This window comes from Spea bombifrons, chromosome 3 (genome assembly GCF_027358695.1).
Source record: "Spea bombifrons isolate aSpeBom1 chromosome 3, aSpeBom1.2.pri, whole genome shotgun sequence".
Taxonomy (NCBI): Eukaryota; Metazoa; Chordata; class Amphibia; order Anura; family Pelobatidae; genus Spea; species Spea bombifrons.
The window spans coordinates 102,719,113-102,742,863 of NC_071089.1; the positions used below are offsets into that span (position 1 = coordinate 102,719,113).

Sequence of the window (23,751 nt, forward strand, 5' to 3'; positions counted from 1 at the left end):
ACGATAGTAAGCTCTAAACCCAATTATTGTATTAATGCCAACTGGTATGCATGTAGAGACTGGGCAGGCATCTTATAGGCATTACAGAATGTGCAATGATTGAATGTATAGTCAGATATGGGCAACAAAGATACTAATGTTTTCCATAATACATGACACTATAGTAACAAATTTCCCTTCTGTTTTATCTTCTTCATTCTTTTTGACATTCTCTATCACATTTGCTTCTTCTGCATTTATCTTTAAAATGCTTTACATTCTTCCTTCCTCGTACTCGGACCTGATTTCAGTTTTCGTAATGTACTGTAAACGCTTACAGAAATCATGTTAAACATTATACATATGAATATTTTTTTCTTTAAGGAAGTTCATCATTGTAGACCACAACAGTAACCATGCTGTTTTATTACATAGAATTAAAAATACACCAAATGATCTATTCGCTAATGGTAGAGAACATCATTGCACTAGTCTTTAGAGAGTTTACATCTGGGGTCATTCGGCTACCAGTTTGCTTGGCCTAGTTTGTTGGTGTTTGGATAGAACACTCAGAGTTCCTTTGCCAATCCCTGGTAAGTTTAGTGTAAGCTGTTCTAGATGTGTTCCTGAGACTTATCTTAGGACAACTTACTAACATGTCTGCAAAATGCTCGGATTAGTAGCATTTTTTTGCACATCATACTAGGACAGGTCCTTTACAGTTTTTTAAGCAGGGATGGATTTCAAAGAATATTTGCAGTACATTTCATATCTTTCTTATGACCATGAATTCTAGGTCATGTTACCATATAGGCAACTGTTTGTGATCCTTCTTGATCGCTGACACACCCCATCAGATGATACAAACCTTAATATTGTTCGACTATAGTGTGCAAAATAAGTTAACTTGTGTGTATGTTCATATTGACATCCTTTCTTCCAGTAAGAGATGATGTCAGGGCACTCGGTGCCGGATCAGGTAGGAGTCTCAATGCAGGGGCAGGTTCGGGTTCAGAACATGGCTGTAGGCAGGCTGATGTGTCCATTTCAGGGCTGTGCTCTACTTTAGATTTTCTCATAGGCGCCATCTTTAGGTGTTCAGAGTAAGCAGGATAAATACAGGCAGGACACTGGAAGCCCACTGGCAGGGCAGACGGCTTGGAAGCCCACTGGCAGGGCAGACAGCTTGGAAGCCCACTGGAATGGGAAGAAGGCTAGGAAGCCCACTGGCAGGGCAGACGGCTAGGAAGCCCACTGGCAGGGCAGATGGCTAGGAAGCCCACTGGCAGGGCAGAAGGCTAGGAAGCCCACTGGTAGGGCAAATGGCTAGGAAGCCCACTGGCAGGGGAGACAGCTAGGAAGCCCACTGGCAGGGCATGCGGCTCCGAAGCAGCCGGATAAGTAGGTACGTCTGGGACACGCCAGGGTCTGGTACACAAATTGGGAGAATTGAAGAGTCATACACGGAAAACAGATCAGATGCAGAAACGCAGTAGGTCAGTATTCAGGGCCAGGAACACAATGCTGTAGCAGTGAGGCTAGGCTGATGGCTGGTTTATATTGAGCCTTAATTGACCAAACGAGTTGCAGGTGTTTCAAGAGCATTAGGGAACACCATGGTCCAAGGAGAGACAGAAGAAAACTGCAATCCTAGGTGATAGGTGATTCACCTAGATTCCAAAAGGTTGCAGGTTCAAATCCCTGTGGTTCCTGACAGATGAGCTTCCATAAGTCTGAGGGGCACCAAAACTCCTACTGCTACCCATTCCCCCGACATTCATCTTACATGTCTTTTCGTTCTAAGAATCTCTGTATCCCTTGTGCAACACAAACACACTCCCAGCTTTCTTTGTCTGTGATTCTCCACCTGTCTCTTACTTTTTAGATTTATAATCTGTTTTGTATTTTATTCTTCACACACACATCTCTCTTCAAGGGCTTTGCCATCTCCCTCTGATATTTTCTGTGATTTATGTTTTTCTTCAAGCGCTTTTGTGTCTTTTTTTCCCCTTCATCCCCAGTCCCTTTTGTCTATTTCACTTGCCAGTTGCAACATTTTCTGTCTGCTTACAGAAATGGACACCCAGAGGGTACAGACTGGAGACAGGGCTGGAAGTTGGTTTAACTAGTAACAAACAAAAATGAACAGTAACAAATAAAATGAAAAATGAAAAGACTGGTTATAAAATGAAAAAATGATAAATGATAAAATGAAAAATGAAAAGACTGGGGGATCCTCTGGTTATAACAAGCTTCACCAATGTTTCCTATACTGAAATGTAATGAGAGCTACTACAAAAAGGTCTTAAAAGATGTCTTTTTACCTATTAAGGCTATTTTGTATTTTATGATATTTTATTTTCATTATTTAGCTTAATTCCTGATTTAGGTGCATATCCCCCATTATATTCTTTCTCATCCTCCCTGCAGCAAATAATGCTCATTTATATAATGTATAATATTAAATAACAATAGTGTTTCACTAGTTCGTACCCTCCTGTCACACATTCATTATCTTTGACACTCTTGATCACGTTCCCTTAATTCAATTAGCCGTCTAGAATCTGACTTTTGGAGAAGAAAAAAAGCTCTTGCTTAAACCATACTCACCAATAAGTGATTCAACTCCCAGGGGACCATGGGCAAGTAATGAGCAATAACCTCTCAAACTCACGTACGGGTTTAGCGAGCAAAACGCTGAATCTCCTATTCCAATAGAAATCACTGCTTGTCTTAGCAGATCAAAGCAAACATGTGGATAGACGAAAAAGATTTACTAACAAACTAACTGGTAACTATTAGGTTCCATTAAGGTTAACTGTTAAAAATTGTCCAGTTCCCATTGATATAAATTGAAATTGATGCAATCAAATTAAAACTTTACGCAAACCCTACATATTATCTTGATATTTGTTTCAGTTGTTTTGCATACATATGTGAGTAGTAATAAAACATCTACAATATGCGTATATATATATATTATATACATGTATATACAATGGATATAAAAAGTCAGGTTCTTGTGATTTTAAAGAATGAGACCTTTAAAGCTAAAATCTTTGAGGAGGAAAAAAAACTCACAATTACCTGGTTGCATAAGTGTGCACACCCTTAAATTAATACTTTGTTGAAGACCTTTTTTATTACAGCAATCAGTCTTTTTGGGTGGGAGTCTATTAGCATGGCACATCTTGACGTGGCAATATATGCCCGCTGTTCTTTGCAAAAGTGCTCCAAATCTGTCAGATTGCGAGGACATCTCCTGTGCACAGCCCTCTTCAGATCACCCCACAGATGTTCAAACAGATTCAGGTCTGGGCTCTGGCTGAGCCATTCCAAAACGTTAATCTTCTTCTGGTCAAGCCATGCTTTTCTGGATTTGGATGTGTGCTGTGGGTCGTTTTGGATGTGTGCTGTGTTCCTAACAGACACCTGAAGATTTTGTGCCAAAATTGCCTGGTATTTGGAACTGTTCATACTTCCCTCCACCCTCACTAATGCCTCGGTTCCAGCTGAAGAAAAACTTCCCCAAAGCATGATGCTGCCCCCACCATGCTTCACTGTGGGCATGGTGTTCTTTGGGTGATGTGGAATGTTGTTTTTGCGCCAAACATACCTTTTGGAATTACGGCCAAAATGTTCAAGCTTGGTTTCAGTAGACCATAACACATTTCCCATGTGCTTTTGGAGGACTTGATGTTTGTTTTTGGAGGACTTGATGTTTGTTTTGCAAACTTAAGCCGGGCTTGTAAGAAAAGGCTTCCGTCTTGCCACCCTACCCCATGGCCCATTCATATGAAGAATACGGAGATTGTTGTCACATGTAGCACACAGCCAGTACTTCTCTTGAAAGTCTCCCTGACCAGTTCTTGGTAATGTCTCTGTTGTGCCATATTGTCTCCACTTGAAGATGACTTGAAGATGACTTCACTGCGTTCCATGGTATATCGAATGCTTTGGAAATTCTTTTCTACCCTTCTCCTGACTGATATCTTTCAACAATTAGATCCCTCTGATGCTTTGGAAGCTCTCTGCAGACCATGGCTTCTGCTCTGAGATGCAACTAAACAAATGTCAGGTAAATCCTACTAGAACAGCTGAACTTTATTTGTGATTAATCAGTCACTTTAAATGATGGCAGGTGTGTAATGACTTCTATTTTACATGAGTTTGAATGTGATTGGTTAATTCTGAACATAGCCCGAGTTATAAGAGGGTGTGCACACTTATGCAACCAGGTTATTGTGAGTTTTTTTTTGTTTTTTCCCCTCTCAAAGAGTTCAGCTCTGACATGACATGATTTATTTTTGTCTCATTCTTTAACATCACAAGAACCTGGCATTTTAACAGGGGTGTGTAGACTTTTTATATTTTTTTTATATATATATATATATATATATATATATATATATATATACACACATATATTATGCCCCTTTATATGGTTAACTCAATGTCTTTAACTCTTGCCAGCAAATGCCAGGTGTAACCAGTTTTATTACACATCTTGCAACATTGTTGAGTTGAAAGAAGATGGGTTTCACCAATTCTGACACTTTCAGATGTCTGAACTTCTTGTCAGAAGCCTGTCTACCTTCACTGGTGAAAATCCAGTGTACAAAGATATAGATAGATAGATAGATAGATAGATAGATAGATAGATAGATAGATAGATAGATAGATAGATAGATGGATAGATAGATAGATAGATGATAGATAGATAGATAGATAGATAGATAGATAGATAGATAGATAGATAGATAGATAGATAGACTTAATGTGCTCACGTGGCTTGTGCAAGAATATTAAAAAGTTTTTATTTTCACATCAAATAACTGATGTTTCAGTCACATTAAAGAGGCCTTTATTAAGGATTAAATTAAAACACATTTTATTCCTATATATCAATGACAAAGTGGCTACAAGATAATCAACATCTCCTCACCTAATCACTACCTGCCAGTGTTTTCTCCCATGTCTCTCGTAACATGTATACAATTCTATGAGTGTCTCTTTAATAATAACTGCAGTACTTATTACTTGATTTGCTTCTACCAGATTAACCCCGTTCTATCTCTTCCCATCACAATCTCTTGTATCCCTTTTACGGGTTTGCTATTCAAATATACTTTTTTTCTTTAACACATATTCCTTTAATTTATCTCCATTACTTCACCCCCCCCCAATCATTCCCCTATCAACAAATGACTTTTAATTATCATTATTATGCTACAATAATTATTACTGCAATAATATTTTCTTCAATTAAGAATTATTTTGATTCAAACTCTTTACTAACAGGCAGCGAATGCATTTCTTGTTTCTTCTGGCCATAAGGGGGTTAAATAAAGCAGATAATTGGCGTCTTGGTGTCATATCTCAAGGAAGATCATATAATATATGGCTGTACAAAAGTTATAAATAGAGAAGACATGAATACCGTTGGAAGAATAATAAGGCGATCAATCCTTTCTCTGCCAGCAGAAGTCAATGGGTTAAGAGCAGACGCTAGTAAGAGGAAGTTTAGGAGATATTAGATTTTCATTTTATATTATGGTAAACTGGTCCATTTTCTGATAGCGCTAGTCGTTTTTCAGTCTGGCAGCGTTGATGTTATCTTTTCAGGGTAGTAGAAATTGATTTTTAGCTATTTATCCATCCCTGCAAATTCATTTGAGATGAAATCTGCATCAGTAATTGCTGTCTGTTATTCCAGGCAGAATGTTTGTAAGTGTCGGCAGACATAGTACTTGTAATATTCGCTACTCAGCAAATTTAGAATCTGCATAAAGACGAGAATTCTGGAGTTCGTCTCTCTGAAAGATATGGTAGTTGTATGTTCATATATAGTGTCAATGTCAAATAAGAATATGCCCTTTCATTGGCATTTCATCTGCCAGGACAGTTCCATAAAAAATAGAGCTGTCAGTCAGCTTAAACTATTCATTTGACTGACAAAACTGGACATAGCTTGCCTGTCTTACCTTGACTACTACTGACTACTACTGACAATTTTTAAAATTATTGGGTGGTGCCCAATAACTACAATTAACAAGAAAAGTGCCCATAGGTACCTCCATCTCTTCTGCCAGCCACAGTGCTTGTATATGTTGACCTGATCCAAGGCAGTGCCAAATCAGCCATTATGCATACTAAGTACCTGCATAGGGGGCTTCAAGCTCTAGGGGCCACCAGCTTGATGTGTAACCTGGCTGGTGGAGGTACAGTAAATCAGGCCAAGAAACTGTACATAGGCGGCGATGCCCAGCTGGGACATATAATATAACCAGTACTAATGCAGAATGTGCCTAGAGACCCTGGAGGGTCTTAATGTGGCACTCATCTAAAATCTCAGTGACATACCAAGGCTATATCATTAATACACCCTGCTGTGTGCAGTGTAGTGAAGGGATTCTTTCTTCTTCACATAAAACAGTTGGTCTTTATCAATACTCTTGTGACAGGATGACCTGTCATACAGGGGCCCAAGGTACTCAGAGATGGCTCCAGCCTGGCTGCCAAACAGGCAGGAACTCCATTGTTAAACTAATCCCATTAACAGGATGGCTACCAGGGGGATATTCAGTAGCTAAAGGGGATTAAAGGTTGGGTTGTCCACCTGTTTATCAATGTTAATTTGTGTTAATTAAGTTCTGTGGCTATATCAGTCTATGTTTTACAATAATAAACTGTTCATTCCTGCTGTACTCAGTTCAAGGTAGTTGTGTCTACTTATTGGGTACACATAGCAGGGTTCCAAGGTGCGCATGCTGACTGGTGCTGGAAGTGATTCCGGGGACAACAGGAGGATACATGTGGGTGATCTCTGGGAGTTACTACAGCTCTCTTGGTGAACCCGTTACATTGGTGGCAAGCGGCGGGATTGCCTCCTAGTCTGAGGGACACGTCCTTTGCACCAGGATCTATCTCCAGGAAAGAGAATGGAAGTCAGCTACGCAGAGCTGATCAAGAGGAATTGTAAACGCCTGAAGCTCTGGAGGGAGGTTCTCCACTTGGAAATTAAGTACAAGGGGAAAAGCCTCCCAACCTTTGAGGAAAGGTTTTGGCTCCAGCGGAAGTTGCGGATGCCGTTCTTGGGGAAGCAGCCCAAAGAGGAATGGGTGGCTGAGCTGGAGGTGCTGGTCCAGACAGAGCTGAGGTTGGACGATGGATATCGGGCTCTGCGGTGGTACGCAGCACAGATGTGCCTGGGGCTGGAGGATAAAGGTCCCACAGAGGGCTATGGCTTCAGCGGCCCGGGATTATTATTGGAAATTATAGAAAAGGATCCCGACTTCGGTAGTGCATCGGAGTGTCGGGAGGAAGACATCCAGGAGCGAAGGGAGGAGGATATCCCATACGTGCCTAAACTGTGGGCTGACCTGGATTATTTGGTCACACAAGAATGGGAACTGGAACAGGCATATCAAGAGTTATTTGACCATGTGCAACAGTATGCCCCAGTGACCATGGATTTCATTGATTTTACTGCGTGGTCACCTGAGGATGTTGACCCAGAAGGGGTGGATGGGACTGAGTCACAGGGTTACTGGACAGCTAACCCAGATCCGATAGCGGAACTATGTGACTGTACACCACAACCAGATCCAGAGACTGTGGATTTAATTGATTTTACATCTAAAGATGTTGGTCCGGGAGGGCTTGCAATTGGCTTCTCTTCCCAGCAAAAGGAAGAAGGTTTTGTGGGTGTAGTAGCTGGCACTGCGGTCTCCACAAGCACCCACCCAGCAGAAGAGCTGCCATCGGGGCAGAGTGCCGCTGGCCTCTGCCTGCTCCTTTCCCTGTTTCCCGAGCCTGACCACAGCAACCTTGTAGGGTCCAGTCAGGCAGCCCCAGAGACTGTGGTAGTTGATGGGACTGCGGTTTCCACACCTGGGTCCCCGGAATGTTTGGCAGTTGGCCCAGATCCCCGCTCCCCGGCAGAAGCGCTGGCAACAGGGCAGAGTGCTGCTGTTCTCTGCCCACCCCTCCCCCTTGTTCCTGAGTCTGACCATGACGCTCCCGCAGTGCTCGCTCAGACCACCCCAGCCGAAATACTGGCAACAGGAGAGAGGCAGGACGGCCCTTCTCTACCAGCACTGGAGGTGCCCGCAAACCCTATAAAAGAGATTTCTCCAGGTCAGAGTGCAGCTGGCCTCTGCCCTCCCACATCAGACGTCCCTCCACTAGAGGATGGTACGAAACCAGCCTTGGGGGACATGTATCCCATACAGGTGGATGAGACTGTGGTTGCCACCTGTGGTCCCCAGAATTGCTGGGCAGCTGGCTCGGATCCCCAACCCTTGATTGAAGGGGTCCCCGCCACCCTGTCATCTCCCCAGCGGCTGAGAAGACTCCAGAGAGAAGGTGCAGTTGGCAATTCTCTCCAGCGGCAGTTATATTTTTCGGGAGAGGCAGAGGGCAGGCGGGTGAGTACTGCTGTTTTGTTACATTGTGTTGGGGAGTACCAATTTGTGGCTGGCAGTGATGGTCCAGATATACAGACTGACTTCAGAGTCAAACAGTGTGGGGTCTTATCAGACGTCAGTCTCCCCCAGAAAAAGGAGATTTGTGATGGAGTGTGTGACGGAACTGTCCATCACTGGGGCCCCTGGAGAGGACTGAAAGCAAGCCTGCTACCCGCAGATTATGGACCCTGTCTCCCTGCCTTTTGCCAGCCCCCTGCATCCACAACTCCAGGAGCGACGGAGCTGTGCTGTCGGACTGAACTGGATGCAGACCCGGTTTGGGTCTGGCCCCAGTTCAGTCTTATTTTTAAAAGGGGAGATATGTGACAGGATGACCTGTCATACAGGGGCCCAAGGTACTCAGAGATGGCTCCAGCCTGGCTGCCAAACAGGCAGGAACTCCATTGTTTAGCTAATCCCATTAACAGGATGGCTACCAGGGGGATATTCAGTAGCTAAAGGGGATTAAAGGTTGGGTTGTCCACCTGTTTATCAATGTTAATTTATGTTAATTAAGTTCTGTGGCTATATCAGTCTATGTTTTACATCAATAAACTGTTCATTCCTGCTGTACTCAGTTCAAGGTAGTTGTGTCTACTTATTGGGTACACATAGCAGGGTTCCAAGGTGCGCATGCTGACTGGTGCTGGAAGTGATTCCGGGGACAACAGGAGGATACATGTGGGTGATCTCTGGGAGTTACTACAGCTCTCTTGGTGAACCCGTTACAACTCTAATTTTAAATTATGTGAAGCAAATAATGAGGGAAGATACAATTGTTTGTCAAAAAAAGAGTATGGATAAGGTTCCCAAAGTATGAAGTACTCTGGACACCAGTTCAAGAGGGAATATGTCATCTGAACGGAGACAGATAAGTGTGTTCGCTTAATAATGAGCTGCAGTGAAATTAGATATTAACTATGGATTTTGACAGCCAACTCTGGGGAGCTTCTCCAGCAGGAAAAGAGAGTTGACCCTGCGTAATGTAGTTAATGTGGTAAGATGAAAACCTCCTATAATGCACTGTTTATTGAACAGACCCCAGAGAAGGAAAACAACATTAATAAAGGCAATAAAGGATGTGAATTATGAAGGTCTACCAGGCTAACTTGGTTTTACAACTCTGGAAGAGAAAGAAATAAAAGGTGATGTAATATGCAAGTATGTTCAAGGACAAACAAAGGACATATCAGTTGATTCCAAGAAATGAAAATGCAAACAAAAAGGTAGACATAGAGATAAGAATATATGAGTACAGCACACAAAACAAAGCAAGAATTAAACGCATGCCCAGCAGATGCCATTAAAAAAAATCCCTTCCACGGCATAAATATTGGGGATTCTGTCACTTTATATGACCATATATTGATTAGCCGTCACTACATCAAAGTACCCCAAGTTTATATTTATATTGCTTACCTAGGATTCGGACTGCTCTGCATTTAAACCCGAAATCGCTCCTTTCATCTGGTACAAATTAGCAACAAAAGGGCTACCATATGTATTATGTGTTATTTAAATGTACTGTCATTGTTTGCAAAACATTTTGCTGTGAAAGTATCACAAATAAAGCTAACTGCTAGATTTATATATCAACACCAGCAAAAAGCATAAAAATAACCAACTGAATGATGCTTGACAGACAAGTAGTTGCAAGCACATTTTCATAGTCTAGGCATTGCCACTAAACATTTAATAAGAATCATCTTTCTTTTCAGAATTTTAGGTATAGTTTCCATTTAGGGAAAAGAAAAAATGCCGGTGCGCTAAGCAAGTCTCAAGCTCAAATAATACAAATGTATAAGGCTAGGTTTCCACTTGGGTTTTTGTCCTGCGTTATTTTCTTGATGAAAAACGCCAGGAAAAAACGCCAAGAAAACTGCCACTGCATTTACCTGCGTTTTGGCGTTTTTTCTGGAGTTTTTTCTGGCGTTTTAGCCTTTCTGTGGAAATTGCTTTTTTTGACCTTAGGCAGTTTTTCCAGCCTTTACACGTTAGAATCGTCACCCAGCTAAAAGGGATTAGGATAAATGGCAAGTATCTGCCCCCTCCTGATGTCATTTCCTTGGTAGAGTTCTACTTAAACGCCCCGGCGGACCCTTTTGTCTCTTTTCTGTGGTTTGTAAGGCATGCTTTATTCCGAATGTCTGGTCCTCTAGGAAGATTGGCCCCAAATGATGGTGCAAATTGTTTGCTGTTGCTTTTGGCACGCAGGATCCAGTTGGTTTGTTTGTAATGGCATGTTTGTTCCAAATGGTGTAAAATTCAATATGAACCAGTCCAGGACTTTGTTTTGTGTGAAATTGTTTGTTTCCAGCCTATTTCTCGTAGGACACACAGATACTGGGTCCATCCTCTGCATTGTAACTGTGGAAAAAACACCATTAAAAACGCCAAGGCAATAAACCCACATGGCTTTTTCATGGTGTTTTTTCTTTCCCATAGACTTCTATTGGAGAAAAACGCCAAGATTTCCTTGCAAAAAACGCCAGAGTGTCAACATGCTGCGATTCTGAAAAACTGCCACAGAGCCCAAAAAAGCAGAAAAACGCCAAAGAGGACTGAAAAAACGCCAAACAAAAAAACGCCAAGTGGATATGGCATTGTGCGATTTCCTATTGAAGAACAGCTAACATCTGGCTGCATTGGCTGAATTGGCGTTTTTATGGGCGTTTTTAGCAAAACAAGTGGAAACCTAGCCTAATATGAGGCCTACCAAACAGTGTGAGCATGCTGCAAATACAGTGTGTTGGCTGTACAATGTATACAAAAACAAAAACTGTCAGCGCAACAGAAAATAAACCTCTCATTTATATTATGTTTATATATTTGTTGCCAACTTTATTAGGGTGAGAAGCGCAGACAGTTTTTGTTTTTGTTTCCATTTAGCCATGTTCTTTCTGCCTTCCCGCATCTATATTTCTTTCTCACATTACAACAAAACATTCCTCCAAATTGAATATTGATTGGAAACGTACGCTGTAAATATTCCACCTTTTAGATGGGAAATCTATTAATAGCTGATAATCTCAGAGAATCCCAACAGGTCAAAGCAATTGTTTAAAAGGAGTGAATCAATGGTGCTCTTAATCCCCTGCAAAAGACAAAAGCCTTTGTGTTTTCTGTCCACATCATAGATAATACAGGCAATTTCCAATACTCTTGTAAATGACAGCTTTAGGAAACGGGCAGATTAACCATTTAAGAACCTTGTGCATTACAAAACATAAGGATTACTAATGGCCTTGGAACAGTTAACTAAATTGCAAAAGCCTGATTTTGATGGCATACAACAGGCTTCGACTTGAAGGGGTGATGGCTAAATGCAGTAGGTACCTTTTTTTCAGTCAGGTTATTCAAAAGCACTTTAAATTGAAACTACATTAGATATAGAAGAAATGGGAAGGTTGACTATTTTACACTAGATAACAAAGGAAGACATTTGTTAATACTTTTTATATCAAACGACCTAATGGAACTATAAAAGAGACAAGCTACTCTTTGTTGTTCTGGCATTAAAAGTGGACATTGTGGATTGTATATTTACTAATTCACTAGTTCAATAGCATATGTTCTTCCATTAGTAAAACTGCATTTTTCCATTGTGCAGATAAAGTTTATTTTTCCATTCAAAACTTCTGTGGAATAATCTGGTATAAAAGGTATGGGATATATGGCTCTTCAATGCACCATGTTAGGATGCTAGCGCTTGATTCACTGACCCATCCAGTCCTTAGTTAGTGTTAACTGTGGTGTGGAATAGATGGTTTGCGATTCAGCACCCTGTCTAAACTCAAATATACGGTCACAGATATTAGACTGTGACCTAAAAAAAAAGGCTTCATTAGAAGCAATAAATTTATGTGTAGAGTATTAACATCAGAGCCAAACTCTACTGGGATACCAGGAAATGTCTTGGTAGGTCAGCTACCTTGGGGCCAGTGTGAAAGCCAGCCACCTCCTTGTAGAGGAGGCATTTAGCCAGCTCAGCTACAATTCACGTCATCTGCTTTTGATGTGACAGCTGTTGGGCTTCAGCTGGCCCATTTGCCAGTGTTTAAAGGTATTTTCAGGGATACACTCATATACGGTCTCAATGGGATCCATTCATATACTTCCTCCCTTCCAGAGGCATTCATGTGCTTGATGACCTTGACACAGATTTTATGGAAAGGGCATATGATTACTAGATGTGGAGTATTTGGCTGAATGTTGGCAAAATGGCGATAGGTGTTTCTGCATATATCCCCGCAAAAACGGTACTTATGCAAGGGTTTTGTCTGCGTATGGAAAGTGGTCCCCAGTTGTATCCATCAAGCATAGTTTTTTTTTTAATCTCATATTAGCAAAGGCATTAGTCACTCCGTGTGTGTGCCAGATTCACTTGTAATTATTAAAGACCAGCCTGGACATTAGTGAGGCTGTCCAGATATCCTGCGCTCTTGGAAACGGCTGCTTTACGGTTAATCCTGCCAGTTCTCCAAGTTATTTATGGTGTCTGTCAGTGCAACATCTGTGAGCTAGTATGAACTCAATATCACACTAGTCTTACAGCAAAGAAACCCTTTATTGATTAAACTGTTATCACCTTTCCTCAGGCTTTTGATGAACTGATCGTTTTGCTGTCATTGAAAATATGTTAATATATTTTCCTGTACAAAGATGTGTCCCTTGTGCATATGTTTTACATTTTATTGGCACGTGAGCTCAATCTTTTAAATACAACTTTTCACATGACAACTGTACAGACTGTTCAGAGTTATCAGCATCATCAGAGATAAATAATAAGTAATCTGATTTATAGGCAAATGTAAATTAACTTGTCTTACAACACTAAATCGGATCCTGAGCAGATGGATTGTTTAATAGATAAAGTAGACATTGAACTCATATTAGTCTAATAATGATCATGATACAAAATCACAAAGGATGTCACTATGGCATTGTTTTTAGACATCTTTCTTTTTTTTCATAACTTTTCGATAAAACTAATTTGTAAATAAGAATTTGATTCCTGTAAATTCTCATATGTAAGTTTCCTGGCATAGTCCACTGCTGCTTTTATGATTTTTATGATTAAGTATGTTTTTTGTGATTAAGACAATAGAACCCAACTGCTAATAGTATTAATAGTATTAATTAATTTATGTTTCATTATGAGCTCTTGTTTTTTTACATTTGTTACCTCTGACTGTATACTATGTGGTCAAATAAGTCTAATTATTATCTAATAAGCTTCAAAATGTCCTACTTTATCAAGTTTTCAATTTTTTCATATTTTCTTCACTAGTCAACTGTTCTGTTATTCATTGGTCAAAATTGGTTTTACATTTGCCAGCATTCCTTGTTTTCTTGCTATTTCTATAAATAATTTCAATTAAGTCGTCAGATCTACGCAGTTTCCTTTAAGCTATATGGATCTTTATGTCTTTTTTTTACTTTGCTTCATAAGACTACAAGTATGCTTAATTTAGTTCTCTTTGAAGGAGTCATGTTTTATTTTTTTGCTTTGTTCTTGGACATGCTTGATTCCTAAGTTTAAGCCTTAATGAATTTAATTGTCTTTATTGGTCCCATATGCATTGCCTGCTTCAACCTAACCTACAATGTAACAGTGTTAGTTCAAAGGTCTCCTATATTGAAAGGGAAACTAATCACGTTCTATCCATGTAAGCTATGAACTGATCACCCAAAGTAAATCACCTCGGAGTACTGCAGACACTGTGTTAATAATAGACTTATGACAAATGCAGTAACCAAGGCCTGCTCATCAAACAAACCCCTCCAAATATCGATGGTGTGTCTCATAAACTGGCTCAGGCTAAGTCAGTTGCTCAGTAACAAGGAGCCAAGTATGGTGTGCTATCTAGTCTTGTCTAAAACAAATTTACCCAATATGAACCCAATCCCTACCATTCCTGAACCCAAATACTATATGGGTTAAATTCTAGGAAAAAAAACATCAAACCACTCAAGATACAAACAACTTTTACTTATTCTTAACTTGAACAGGGAATAGAATCCAACCTTACATCTGCATTAGCATAAACAGACTACTTAGTTTCACATGACTGATTCTTTTTAATATTTGCTGCTGTAAAACTCGTCAACATTTGGAATGAATACAGACAGAATTCCTCTAATCGGTCACACTGCAGTACATCACAGAATTCCTCTAATAAAATGTATAACGGTGTCAATGGAATCATTGCATCAGAGAACAGTGAAAGAACTACCATTGTTCTGCAAATTACCATCACTGCAGAGACTAAAAATGAAGAATACAATATATTTTATACATATTGCAAAGAACATAGAGATTCCTTAAGGTCATACAGTATCTATTCTGATGTGCTTAAGTGGACTAGCTAATTGGTATGATCAGCATATCTTCCATATTTGTAGCAATAATATGTAATTTGTGCCTTGATCCACACTAGAAATAGAAATATCATAAGAAATATTTGGGGGTTTATTTAACATAAAATGCATGAGAAATTGGTTGATTATGAATAGAACAGGGTACGAAAAATGTTTATGAATCTTTGAAAAGTATTAATAACATAATTTTTTAAAGTGTATTTTATGTTTAAAAAAATATTTCCCTCATTTAAGTGGAACTGCCAGTTTAGAACAGAAAAAAATGCCAAATCTTTAAAATGAAAGTTATTTGGGGAGTAGGTATTTCCCCCCTTCTAAGACTGTAGTTTTCAGATAGTCTCGGTATACAAAAAATATTAGAGATATGAGGAGCATTTAAAACATAAGAAACAGAAACAAAAACCACACCATATTTAAGTGAGTCTCTGCCTAGACGCTTACACCGGGCAGCACCACCAACACCCTCAGAGGTACTGTCCCAGGGAGGACCTTCTCCTCATCTGTCGGTCTTCTATCACATCTTATCCTGCAGCTGTACATTAGTAAGAATTAGTTCACATGAAAAAGATAGTATAAAGGGCTGCAGTAGTACAACTGGCTCCGTTTCAAACCAGATCTCCCTTCTCGGCTGATTTAAAGCTGTGATGGACTAGGGAGGCCAATTGCCCTATAGAGCAATCAAACCCTTATGAAGCAGCCCAAGGGGTATTCCCCTCCCCCCCAACCTGACACCCAAGGCCCATTCGGACAGAATATGCCACTGATCATAGATCTATCATGATTTAGCCTGCTTGGAACCAAGTTAGTTCTATAATAATATAATATAATAGTTCTATATATAATTTAACCCTCACCCCTCATAAGTATCATGTTCCTTTCCTCAAAACATAAACCAGGCTAAAGCGATAGAGGAGCGAATAAGTGGGACATTAAAAGATAATGTACTTTTGTGCTGCTACTTATTGCAACATTTTGGAAGCTTTATTTTACAGATCAGTTATATAATTACCTGATATAATGGCACCAAGGCAGCCTCTGTAGACGTTGATCATTGTGTAATTACAATTTTACAGTTAAAATGAAACATTTCCTTAACTTTTACAAGCAAGCCAGACCCGGTATTACTGAAGATATATGAACCAATCCAGATGGTTATCTTATCATAATGGTTTTAACATAGAAATCCAAATTAGTCATTTTTTAAAGATATTGTTAACTAAATTACCTTTGTATGGATTTTCCCAGTGCTTAGTAGGGCGCCATTAAAAAGTAATTTTAGAATATTATAAAATCAAATCCAGACTGTATGATCTGTATTCACCGCAACAACCTGGCAAATGAGTAGAAACCCTACACTGTGCACAGTTGAATGAAAACTACACAAGTTTTTTAATTATTTATTTCGGCTCACTTGGCCCCATTCCTCTCCTTATACATAGACTTGGAACCTCACCCAGACTTCCTGGGATCACATTCAGCACCGAATTAATGCCCGTATGAATCTGTATGCACAAGTCTAGTATCTGCCTCTCCTGCAAACTCTCTAGTTCCATAATGGTAATATCCTGGAAATCTCTTGTCAAATGCCCTACTACATTCTTACTACAAATGCCCTACTACATTCTTAAGTAGCCTACTACTTTATGTTAGTACACAGAATCTTTTTGGAGTGTGTTGCTTTATCAATACCACACAGCACAGTGGAATATCCTCTCATGTTGTTAAATTATGTCTGAATTTGTCCACCCATGGGCAAATGTAGCAATCAGCCCTTTTACGATGCCTCTTTTTGACCTCTACAAAGGCCTTGCTACTGCTGCTATCTGTAAAACCAAAAACCTATCTATCTTGCATTTATTAATCCTATATATGTTTTGTGGATCTACAGGGATTTGGTGAGTTTGGAACATTTTTTTTTGAAGTTACATTTCATCTAATACTATTCTCTGCTCAACTTTCAGTAACGTTGACCTGACTGCAATGTATGGAAAGTGTGACAATTATGGGAGCAGCGGGGGCAGCAGCATCATGGATACTTCCACTAGTAACCTGGGAAGCTCTATCACAGCTTGTAAGAAGGTAACTACTACATTTACACATGAAATGTTAATGCTTCCACACACATAATGTTTAATCCAGCATAAGAACTGCTAACTTGTAAATTGTTTGTTAAGGTCCAAACATTTTAGGAGCCATGAATAACTGGCTCCTGGAAGTTGTCATACTTGGCAGAAGTTGTAGTCTGATATACCTGGAGTCAGGCCCGGACTGGGACAAAAAATAGGCCCGGGCATTTAAGCCTGAGCAGCCCATATTTATTTATTTATTTATTTATTGTTACAGCCCACCCTTCATGTACCACCTTTGCATTTAATCATTCAGACAAATCATTAACACATTCATTAATGCAGTCTCACAAATCAAGCAATTCATCCTCACATAAATTCATTGTCATACGCATTCACACAACTCCTCCACACACTTATTCATTCATTCTCATTCGCATTCACACTACCCCCTCTCTTCATCTTATCTGCCCCTTCTCACTATGTAACCCCCTTCCCCACTTCTCAATATGTACCGCCTCTATCTATCCCCTCCCCCTTTCTCACTATCTAACCCCCCTCTGCCCCTTTTCACTGCACCCCCCTCCCTCACCCTACTTACCTTGTTGCCGGAGCAAGCAGCAACTGCGACCGCGCCTGTGCCAGGGCAGGATTGACTTAGGGGCTGATGGAGCTGCAGCTCCAGGCCCCCACCTTAAAATAGGCCCAGTCAGGACTGGACTGACTGGTCCTACATGGCCGCATTAACGCAGAGCCCCTTAAGCCCGCCGCAACTACCCCCTCCTAACTATCTACCCTCTCCCTCTTTGAAGTTCACTTACCTTTCAGGAGTCCTGCGGTGGGGGTGCAAGGCCTCTGCTTCCCAGCTCTGCCACTGTATGGAACAGTATAGAGTGATGGGAGTTATGATGTACTTTTAGAGCATAATTATATAATGAAAAATACATTGGAAATGGTACAGCATAACACCCATCACTCTCACACACTTACCAATCAACACACATATACCAATCCACACATATATACCAATCCACACACATATACCAATCCACACACATATACCAATCCACACGTATACACCAATCCACACGTATACACCAATCCACACACACATACCAATCCACACGTATACACCAATCCACACACACATACCAATCCACACGTATACACCAATCCACACACACATACCAATCCACACACACATACCAATCCACACACATACACCAATCCACACACATACACCAATCCACACACATACACCAATCCACACACATACACACCAATCCACACGTATATACCAATCCACACATATATACCAATCCACACACATATACCAATCCACACACATATACCAATCCACACACATACACCAATCCACACACATACACCAATCCACACACATACACCAATCCACACACATACACCAATCCACACGTATACACCAATCCACACGTATACACCAATCCACACACATACAACAATCCACACACATACAACAATCCACACACATACACCAATCCACACATATATACCAATCCACACATATATACCAATCCACACATATATACTGATCCACACATATATACTGATCCACACACATACCAATCCACTCTCACTTAATGCTTTCCTACCTTTCCTTTCTTCTTTCAGCTTCTTTTCCTCTTCTTCAGTTCTTCTGTCTTCTCTGTCTTCTTCCGGGTCAGAGGGCACGGACAGCGGTGGGCGCGGCTTCAGTGTTGTGCGCCGGGACCTGAAAACAAACCCCGGCGTACAACAGCTGTTGCCGCGCGGATCACAAGGGAGCGGTATCGGAGGTCTTTAACAGACCTCCGGCTCCCTTGAGTGATTTTAAGCCGGGTTGAACCCGGCTTAAAATCACTCAAGGGAACCGGAGGTCTGTTAAAGACCTCCGATACCGTTCCCTTGCGAGCCTGCTCCTCCAGCGGCGGACATTACTGTCCGTCTCTGGAGGGGTGCCGGGTGCCGCAAGTTGGCACCCCCTGATGAGCGGCCGCCCCCTGGAGTGTGGCGCCCTGTGCGCTCGCACACCCCAAAGGTCGGCCCTGCCCTAAGGGGCCGGGAAGCCCCCACCAGGGCCGTCCTTACGGGTCTGCGGCCGCACAGGGTTTAAATTAAAACATCGGGGTTTTTTTTTTCCAACTTTATTTAAAAGCCTCCATGTTAAATAAAGTAGAAAAAAAAACCCCGATGTTTTAATTTAAGCCCTGTGCGGCCGCAGACCCGTAAGGCCGGCCTTGGTGGGGACTTCCCGGCCCCTTAGAGTGGCGGACCCGGTCGCAGTTGGTAGGGTAGGGGCCTGGAGCTGCAGCTCCATCAGCCCCTATGTCAATGCGGCCCTGCCGTGGACCGGCCCACCGGGCAAATGCCCGGTGTGCCCGATGGCCAGTCCGGGCCTGCCTGGAGTGGTACAGGTATATGGTGCATGGTTTCTGATGACATGTTTTACATGTAGAATTTTCAGTTACATGCTTATTGTAAATGACTAGTCCATCAATTGATAGGCTTAATTTGGTTAGAGAATATTTTTTTATCCATTCGTATGTATAATAGACTTGTGCAAATGGACCAAAAATCATTCTGACATACATTTTGTTTCATTTTTGGTCCATTCCTTTTCGGACAATTACATTTGTTTCCTGTCCTTTTGGGTTCAGATGAAATTCAGAGAGCTTTTTCCATATGGAAATAACATTTGTTGTCACTCATCCTCACTCACACACTCTCACACTACATTCACTCTCCTTCACACTCTCTATAAATGTCTCCCTACTTTTCCCTCGACCACTTCTGTGACTCCTGCATTCTTTCATCATCCACATTATAATCCAGACAGATTCGCAGAGAAAGAGAGTTTCCAAAACACTTGTCTTTCTCCACAAATCCGTCTGCAATATTCTGTCCTCTTCGAGCACTTCCGCAAAAGGGTGGAGCCACAGCACGCTCTTGGGAACAGCCTCTCCCCTTTCCTCCAATCAGAAGAGAAAGGTGTGTGCGGAGGCTCTGCCCCTTTGCAGAAGCCTTCCGGGAGGCCATGTTGACAGAGCTGATAACATGAAGAAGTGGATGAAGAAAGAGCAAAGAGCTGTGGAAAAAGAGACAGGGACACAGAAATGGTCAGCGGGTAGGGGGCCATTGAGAGAGAACGGTACAGGTAGGTCTCAAATCACATACCAGAACAATGACTTTACATTTCAGATTATATCTTCCTAGAGGCAGTTTACAATAAGAAATATGCTTTTTCCAGAGCTGCTTAACAATAATTGTTCCTAAAATGTCTTTGTCTGCTCCAAAAAAAACTGCAATTCCATCTCCATAGCTTGCACCTGTGTATTCAATGCACAACACTTATCATGCCACTTATTTAGGTATCATGAGCCTGGAGAGACATTGACTATATATAGTTGAAATAGCCCTGGGGCCGAAGCTTGAATTAGCGTGTGTGTCTTGTCATTTTGGACATGGCTCCAATCCATCCCAAGCTTATTTGCTTTTTAATAACCTGTAATTAAGCTAGAGTAATTGAGTTAGATTAAATTCCATGCCTGGGTATGCAAAGTTCTTATTTGGAAGGCAAGCAACAATTACCGTATTTACTTCTGTTAAATATCTGTAGGCTGTTTCTCCTGTCACCTCTTTCAACATCATGTCAGTGGTAACTGTAACAGGACTACATTTTTTTAGTGACCTCTTTTTGATTTGGTAATCTAGAATGTGCAAGCTCCCCTTAGCTTGCACATTCTAGATGACCCAAGCAAAATTCTTACACCTATATACAACACAGGCTATTTTCTCATTTAATATTTACTATAAATTACTTAAGTTTTTCTGTTGTTCTAAATGTGACGCAATCCTGTTGCGTCACATTTTAACCCCTTAATGACAAAGCCTTTACATGTACGGGCTCAAAATGCATTGTTTTCAAAGGGTTTAGGGACCGCCAATTGTCCTTACTGCCTCGCCATTATACAGCTCTGATAAGAAGATGTCCTACCCATTAAATAACGATAGAGACACAATATAGTAGATCAATGAAGAGAGAGTTCAATGTGATGACAAGATTTCAATGATTTCAAAATAAACGTTTTACTCAGCACTGAGTCGTAGTGTCCTTTATTTCACAAGTGACAACATGTCAGTCCTCAAAAGGACATTTATCAAGCCATCAAAAAGTATAAAGAAAACTGTGTAATTTTATAGGCAAAAGCATCATACATCTGATAATAAGGGCTGGGATATCACCAAATTACCAACCTCATTTTAAAGTGACATTGCAATCCTTAAAGTGTATTGTACAGCGCTACAGAATATGATTGCACTGTATAAGACAATAAATAATAATAATAATTGAAGTGACAACAAGAACTCAAAATCACAATAAAACAAATCAATATGAGTAAAGTGTATAAATATATCAAAATAACAAATAATCATGTGTATACATTCATATGTCAATCTCATATCCATATACATCCAATATAGTGTACAACTACTTAATAACACAGTTTGAATAAAGCTAAAAAAACAAGACTTTCAATTTTATATTGTTTTGCAGTGCTAGATTCAATTATGAATTTTATCTTATAGGTGATTGTGTCCCTTTGAAGTTACTTTATGTTTTGGCATTTTTTGTGTAAAACGCATTAAGGTTCATTAAAAAAAGCAAAAAGAAGATAATAGTGGGAATTAGCATGTTTTGTGAAAGAAAGGCAATTCATGAATAATCATTCAAGTGGTTCTAGAATTACACTTAAAGGATTAAAATATAATAAAGCTCAAAGGCCACAGCTCATTGGAATTTCACATAGATTTGCTACCCTGGCTGCAGCTCTCTTGGGTGGCAAGTGGTGCTCACTTAATAGAATAACCTGCCCCGGATGCAAGGATATTTAGGCATTTATCATGTAATTTAACTTCACACATAGTGCTGGGTATCAGGACTGACACATAAAGGCACCATTTATTGCCTTGTCTTCTGATCCATAGACGGAGTTATCATGAATGATGAGAGGAGCTGCCAGTTATTTTATGTTCACTATCCTCAAGCTGTGACATTCATGTTCATTCTGTTGACATGCGGAGTTGATAGTCCATCTCCTCTTCTTTGCTTGCTCAGGTTTTATGCACCAATCGACCTTCAGAGTCTTTGGAATACTGGCTGCAGAACTCCAGGAGCTTGTGTCGGGTCGGCCTGGTAGAAGAAAGGCTAGAAGCAATCTGCCCGTCTGTAAGAAATTCTCATATACATTTTCAAAATATTTATACCATCTGTAATTTATTGCACAATTATTTTTCACAATTTTTTTGTAAACAATGGAAGCATTAAAATTACAGGTTGACATGGCTAGTATACAGTCTAACACCTGGGGGGTCCACTCAATATTTCCCCCTTCCTGATTGAGGAAGGCATAGAATACTGTGCCTCTGTACCTACAGATCTCTCTTCTCCTGATCCCCGCCATCTAATGCATGAAAAAAGTGCATTAGTATCAAACAGAATGGGTAGCATGGGATCTGTAGTCACAGTAATTGTACAGTAAATGTTATCATAGCTATCTACATTGGCTGCATGTAAGCAAGCGTGCATTGGAGCACACAGATGGATCTTTGGGAATGGCATATTGTTTTCCATAGCTATAATCTGTCCATATTCTTTGTCATTTCCAAAATATATTTTTACTGCATAATTTTGAAATTATATTTGTATGTGTTTTTGTGTCTTATTTAGCAAACACAAGCAGGCACAAAACGTGTTTGTAGTTCACCCCCCGTGTTTCTCACATGCACCTGCAGATATAGTGGTGCAGGGCCAGATCCTGGTGGGGTATCAGCCTAAGGGACTTTTGAGAAAATGGGACCCTAGGCTTGATAATTAGGGTCAGGTTCATGCTATGGAAGGTATATAAACCCTCATATCGACCTAGTTCACTAACAATAAATAATACCCCTGGAGTGACATATTACCTTTGGGAGATAATTGCCCCAAACGGTTCCAGTTATGAAGAAGCAGAGATCCTCTAACCATCCCCTAGGTTGTAATTCCCAAAGGAAGTGAGAAGGACTAACAATACAAATTGAGTGCTGCATGGAAACAGACAACATAACACATACAGCATATAAATAAAACAGTTAAGTGATAAAAGGTACCTTATATGTGTCTCATAATATATAATCGCATATGTCATGAGCGGTATGAATCAGTGCAAGCTTTATAGGGCTCACTTGATCTTCACACCTGCCAGCCATGGTTCTGGTTATGTTAGGTTATGTCATGTATTGATTTTTGAAGCGCTAAATAAAATGATTGAGAAGCATTACCAAAGTAAGGAACACCTAAGCCTCTGACCCTCTAGTTCTAGACTATGACCTCTAGGTAAAGGTCAAGTACTTATGCATGTTACAGGGTAACACCACCTTTCTTGTCACTTCTCAGTCAGGTCATGATGGAAGTTTCACAATACCACTTTAACTTCCCTTAGATCAATGGAAGTCATAATTATTATTGTGGTATATTGACAGAGGAAACAACAAGTCACTGGCCTTGGTTCCTCATCTGAATCTGTTGTAGACTGATAATAAAAGATATTCATGAGGCTTTGTTTTCATTTTGTTAGCTAAATCCCTTTATGATCTCTGGGAATTGTATGAAGATAGAGACTTATTAAGTACAGTGTTGGAAAAAATGGTATATTTCTAAGAAGGATAGACTAGGCTTTATATAAATGATTCATGCTGTACGCTTCTATTAACACAACTGAGGGAATCCACTAGGAATACTGGTGGAATGATCACTAGTAAAGTAACAGTAAGCAAAATATGTTTTGTAATGATCACAGGAT

The 23,751-nt window shown here is 40.4% G+C and overlaps 1 protein-coding gene across 1 annotated transcript in view; it reads left to right on the forward strand.

The window, feature by feature from the left end:
- Positions 1–23,751, forward strand: part of SPHKAP (SPHK1 interactor, AKAP domain containing) — an 81,872-nt gene that overhangs the window by 21,513 nt on the left and 36,608 nt on the right. Inside the window, exons 2-3 of the mRNA XM_053459013.1 lie at positions 16,790–16,907; positions 22,029–22,139. Coding sequence (XP_053314988.1) covers positions 16,790–16,907; positions 22,029–22,139 — 229 coding nt within the window. The remainder of the gene's footprint in view (positions 1–16,789; positions 16,908–22,028; positions 22,140–23,751) is intronic.